The following is a 6,000-nucleotide window of genomic DNA, read 5'->3' as shown; positions in this document are numbered from 1 at the left end:
GAGAAACAAGACCTCAACCCAAATCACACAGGATCTTCATGTTATCCCATACCCCCTACGAGGTCTCCAATGGGTATCACTGGCCCAGAACTCAGGGTTCTTAATCCACACAAAGAGTATAAATTCTAATGCTAAGCCAGTACCATCATCACACTTTCCAGGAATACTTTTCTTTGGCTTTCTTTTGTTTTTTTCTGCCCCAAGCCTTGGCTAAGAAGCTGTTCAGTCATCTCCCTGTGTTGGCAGATGATTTTCTTTTCCTGGTCTACCTTTTAACTTAGAGCAAAAAACTTTGATAGTCCTCACTTTACGATAAAAGTTTCAGTTTAAGCTCCAGCTTCCAAAGGGCCAGACCTCATCTCTATCTCCACAGATTAACCCCCAAACCTCTCATCACTACAGGGAGGCCAGTCACACAGCCCATCCTACTGAGCTGCCCAAGCTGAGTACCACTTGGGTTTTCCCTCTTTGTTTTTCATAGTGGTCTTTTTTTTTAAGGTTATTTTGTGGTCCCTATCACTAGGAACAGAAGTTTTTTTCCTCTGAGATGTGTTTTAAACCAGCTGGGAGACCCTTACTCACCCTCTCCTCCCCTCCCACACCTTCCCCAGTAACCTATCCTAAGGCAAGGTTCTCAAACTTTATGAAACTAATTTCTGGGAGCTTGTTAAACATGCACATTATGAGTGGCACCCCAAGGAGATTGGGACCAGGAGGACTGGGCGAGGGGGCATCCAGGAATGTACAAGCTTAATAAGCACTCCATGTTTCTGGCATGGGTGGCCCCAGGACCACCCTTTGAGAACCACTATTTAAGGCTGGCTTCCTTTCTCCCAAAGTGGCCTAATTCTACCCTTTCTCTTAGTACCTGAACCGTGGCCACAGGAACACAGCCAGTCTCTGTTTTGCAAAGCCTGAACTTGGAGACAGCAGTGCCAACAGACCCAAAGTTCACAAGTTCTTATTTAGGCTGAACCAGTGCTACTATCCTCGGCAGTGGAAATGCAGGGGTAATGTCAATAAGTTGTCTTCCCAAATGCCAGCTTGTGGAGCTATCAGTAAAACTGGCCATTTCCTCAGGCTTTACTCATCAGAATTGGAAATTCCTTGGAGAGGGGTGGACTGAGTTTTACTTTTGCCATATGAAAGAAAGGGTTGGCTACACAGATGGATGATGCAAACAAAACTAGAAGAGAGCTGATTCAATTAATATACAATTAATATATATTATGATATATTATATATAATGTATAATTATATATATAATATATAACTTTTTTCTCTTTAGTACAGGTCTCTACTCTCCTAGGTTATACTCCAAAGTGTTTCTGAAAGTCAGCTATTTAGAATGCATCTTCCCAGAGAAATATTACAAATGATGGTCAGTTTCCCAGACCAGACCACCCAAGCCTATAAAGATAATAATCATTCCCGTTTAAGACGTATTCCATGGGGCGCCTGGGTGGCTCAGTGGGTTGAAGCCGCTGCCTTCGGCTCGGGTCATGATCTCAGGGTCCTGGGATCGAGCCCCACATCGGGCTCTCTGCTCCGCGGAAAGCCTGTTTCCTCCTCTCTCTCTGCCTGCCTCCCTGCATACTTGTGATCTCTCTCTGTCAAATAAATACATAAAAATTAAAAAAAAAAAAAAAGACCTATTCCATGCCAGAACCTTTATATATGTGACCTGACACAATTCTCAAAATAACTGCAAGGCAGACATTTGTGTACCTGCCTTAGAGGTGAAGGGACTTGCCAGGGTCACACAGCCAGTAAGTTGCAGGTGGTACTGGCTCCAAAACCTGTGTCCTCACCTCCAGGAAACCAGGCTGCCTTCCACAGCTCCTATGCTTAATAGAGGGTGACAGCAGGGTGTGGCTTTCCCCTCTTCTACCCTAAGAAGATTAAAAAAAACTCCTCCCTCTTCCTTTCCCACACTGAAGAAGAAATATTAAGGGAATAATAGAACCTCCACTATAGCCACCGTTGGCCCAAGAGGTTATGGAGGGCCGAGAAGATTTCTATCACTTCTCTGGAGCAGGAAAGAATACAAGACGACAGCTTAGTAAGCTGCTCTGATTTTGGACTTAAAAAAAAAAAGTACCCCAGGTTTCATTTTGCAGGTGTGCAAAGTATCTCATTAAAAGTTCACCTTTCGGGCGCCTGGGTGGCTCAGTGGTTAAGCCGCTGCCTTCGGCTCAGGTCATGATCTCAGGGTCCTGGGATCGAGTCCCGCATCGGGCTCTCTGCTCAGCAGGGAGCCTGCTTCCTCCTCTCTCTCTCTCTGCCTGCCTCTCTGCCTACTTGTGATTTCTCTCTGTCAAATAAATAAATAAAATCTTTAAAAAAAAAAAAAAAATTCTATAAAAAAAATAAAAAAAAAGTTCACCTTTCTGCAATGAGTAGTAAATAAGCCCTAGGGATATAATACACAGTATGGTGAATATAGGCAATAATGTTGCATTATAATCATCAAATTTGCTAGGAAACTGGAACTTCATTATTCCAACCACTAAAAAGAAATAACAATTACATAACAGGATAGAAATACTAATTACCACTACAAAGGCAACCTTATTATAATATACAAATGTATCAGATTAATATGTGGTATACCTTAAATTATATAATGTTACATGTCAAATATACTTCAATTAAAAATTAATTAATACTTCAAAAAAAGAAGCAGTAGCAGAAAGTTCACCTTCCCCAACTCTCCTTCTCTAACTCTGGCCCTGTCTGACATTGACCTCTGCAGGGCGGTTGGTTAGCTCTCCAGGACTCACCTTGTCAGCAAGCAGCTCCCTGATCTTGCTGGCCTGCAGGCGGAACCGGAAGAGCTGGGTTTCCAGGGCCAGGCAGCGCTTCTGCCAGTCCACGCTGGCACGGGTCTCCACCTTGAGTTCCGCCATGATGGAGTCAACTTCTGGCTATTTCAGGGATGCCTGGGAACCAGTACAGCAAGAGGAGAAGATAAGGAAGTGTGTGAGGAGGAAGGCGGAGAAAACAGAGCTGGGGAGGTGACTGAGTCATTGCCACAGCCACTTTTCTTGGCTGTGTGTCCCATTCCATAGTAAGCTAGCTAAGCAAACTCAGGGAATCACAAAGTCTGAGAAACTGTAAGGCAAACCTCATCTCATTTTTATTTAAAGATTTTATTTATTTATTTGTCAGAGAGAGAGAGAGAGACACCAGAGCACAAACAGGGGGAGCAGCAGGCGAGGAAGAAACAGGACCCTGGGATCATGACCTGAGTCTAACTTAAGGCAGACACTTAACCAGATGAGCCACCCAGGCATCCCCCTGGTCAGCAGAAAGTAGGGCCTCATTTGTTTTTCATTCAATTATCCATTTAACAAAAATGTATCCATGCAACAAATACTTATTTTTAAAAAGATTTTATTTATTTGACAGAGAAAGAGTGAGAGCAAGAGAGTGCACAAGCAAGGGGAGCTGAAGACAGAAGGAAAGGGGAAGCAGGCTTCCTGCTGAACAGGGAGCCCCATATGGGGCTGGATCCCAGGACCTTGAGATCATATACATATAAATGACTTAAATGTGAAATGATATAACGTCTGGGATATGAGCTTTAAAACACTTCATAGGAGGGGGCTAGCAGTGGTTTGGGGAGGAGATACATGAAATAAGATTTATCAAATTGCTGGTAAGTTTTGAAGTTAGGTGATGGGCATCTGGAGTTCTTTATACTGGTTTCTCTGCTTGAATGAATGCCTAGAATTTTCCGTAATAAAAATTTAGTTTTTTGGTTTTTTTTTTTTTTTTTTAATTCCTTTTCCCTTCTTCAGGAGCCACATGACCTGGGAAAACCCAGTCGCCTCCTGCACTGCTGCTAACACAACCCTGGTGACCAGTGAGCCTGTCCTCCATAGGTTAACCGCCTCACATTTGACTTCTTTTTTTAATCTTCTTTCTTCCCTTCCTCCCTCCCTTCCCCCTCCATCCTTCCTTCTTCCAACTATCACATTTGACTTTTGTAAGTATCTTTTTACCATAGTACAAATAGCTATCATTTATTTATGATGTGTGGCTTCTTTAATCCTCATGACAATACATAAGACAAGGTATGGGCATTGTCCACACTTATGCAGGAGGTCACTGAGGAATTAAGAAGCTACACAGAGAGTTCTAGAGCTAGTCAGTAGTGGGGCTGGGATTCTTTTTTTTTTTTTAAGATTTTATTTATTTATTTGACAGACAGAGATCACAAGTAGGCAGAGAGGCAGGCAGGGAGAGAGAGGAGGAAGCAGGCTCCCCGCAGAGCAGAGAGCCCGATGTGGGGCTTGATCCCAGGTCCCTGGGATCATGACCTGAGCCGAAGGCAGAGGCTTTAACCCACTGAGCCATACAGGCGCCCCGGGGCTGGGATTCTTGTTCCAAAGTCCCTACTCTGAGCAACTGTGCTTTTTACCCATCTAAAAACTGGAAAGAATTCTGATTTTACAAAGAGTAAACTGGATTGTGAAGAATGAGAAAAATATTTTATGGGATCTTTCAGCATCCTTGGCAATAAGGTGAACCTATATTCAAGGTTTTCCAGGGCATCCTGGTCTCACACATTCTGACACCATAACCTCCATAAGCGTAGACATGTATCATGCGTCCTGACTTTTCATTTAAAATACAGGGCCAGTGGACCTGTAGAGAAGCCCCACAAGTATACATTGACGGGTCTAGTGTCTAAGTCTTCGGGTTCTGGGCAGCTCAGAATGCTAGACATGTGACCTCAGTCCTGCTCCCCGGGGACTGTCCTGCTGAACAATCCCGACATTGTGATCTCCCAGCAATTCCCACCTCAAAAGACTGGGACCGACTGGAACGGGCAGGAAGACAAAAGACAAAAACAAAACATGACCTTCTCTGAGCTAAGATCGCAGCTGAAAAGACAAAACAGAACCTTGTGGGGCCTCCTGAGAAGGCCGGGAGGCCTCATGGTGTTTGATTTGCTTTGTCCTTCAAAGGGATTTTGCTTTTCCTCATATTAAAAAAAAAAAAAAAGTGTGGCAGATCTGAAAGTAGGACCTGGAAGTCTTGCAGCCTAGCTCAGGGCTAAGAATCATCAGCGGTAACAACACCCAGGTAAAACCAAGGGGTAGGGGAAACTTAATCCTTGCGTGCCACTGAAAGGTTTGGTGAATTTTAATTCCCTCTTAACTGGCTGTCAAAGCTGCAGCTCTGATTCCATGGGGACAGTGGACAAAATCTCCAGGAGCTCTGGAAATAAAAGACATCACTGTCCTCTGCCTAGCCCTGAGAGTTGAAATTATACCCAGCCTGCAGGGAGTCCTGTCCCAATCAAGCAGCTTATGACATCACACTTCTGAACAGATCAAGTGCTCTGCTGAAGCCTCTCCCTCGCCCTGGGAATGTGGTAAGGGGGCTGGACCTGTGCTAGGCGTGCCTCAGCATGTGAGAAGAGCTATGGGCTTTCAAGAGGGAACTGGAGCAAGGGGCCTGCTGCCAAGCACGTGCCCCAGAGGCTCTTCCAACAGAAGTAGGTGGTTGCCGCAGCAGCTATAAAACATTAAAGGTTAAGGCAAAATACCACTACGTTGAACTTCACCTGCTAAGTCACCTTGCACTTGTACCTCCAATAAAGATGTGCAAAGATGAGCAGAAAATAATTTACAGAATGGCTAACTTTTCAAAGCACCATGAAGGCGTGATTTCTCTCCGTATCCTCTCAGTATCCCTGTGATGTAGGACAAGAAATATTATTCACAAAGAACAGATGAGAAATCCTATCACATCTGTGACTTGAGACACGGAGCTAAGGAGAATCAGAGTGGGGCCAAGAATCCCGATCTCCCAACACACAGAACATCCTCTTTCCATGTACATGCTTCAGTGGCGGTGGTGGAGTCTCAGGGCTAGCCTAACACAACACAATGGCAAAACAGATGGGACAGAAATGAGAGAAGGGACAAAACCCAATACAACTGTTCATTTTTTATTCTGGAAAGCTTCATATATATACAAGAACTA

At 44.2% G+C, this 6,000-nt stretch overlaps 1 protein-coding gene across 3 annotated transcripts in view; it reads right to left on the bottom strand.

Moving 5' to 3' along the window:
- The window catches only part of PLEKHH1 (pleckstrin homology, MyTH4 and FERM domain containing H1), a 49,399-nt gene that overhangs the window by 39,054 nt on the left and 4,345 nt on the right, over window positions 1-6,000 (bottom strand). For all 3 annotated transcript variants that reach the window (XM_059373450.1, XM_059373451.1, XM_059373452.1), the window contains exon 2: window positions 2,784-2,942. In XM_059373450.1, the coding sequence (XP_059229433.1) occupies window positions 2,784-2,909 (126 nt within the window). In that variant the 5' untranslated portion in view covers window positions 2,910-2,942. The remainder of the gene's footprint in view (window positions 1-2,783; window positions 2,943-6,000) is intronic.

This window comes from Mustela nigripes, chromosome 13 (assembly GCF_022355385.1).
Source record: "Mustela nigripes isolate SB6536 chromosome 13, MUSNIG.SB6536, whole genome shotgun sequence".
Lineage (NCBI taxonomy): Eukaryota > Metazoa > Chordata > Mammalia > Carnivora > Mustelidae > Mustela > Mustela nigripes.
The sequence above is the reverse complement of the archived record's forward strand: the minus strand, read 5'-3'. Positions and strand labels throughout refer to the sequence as shown.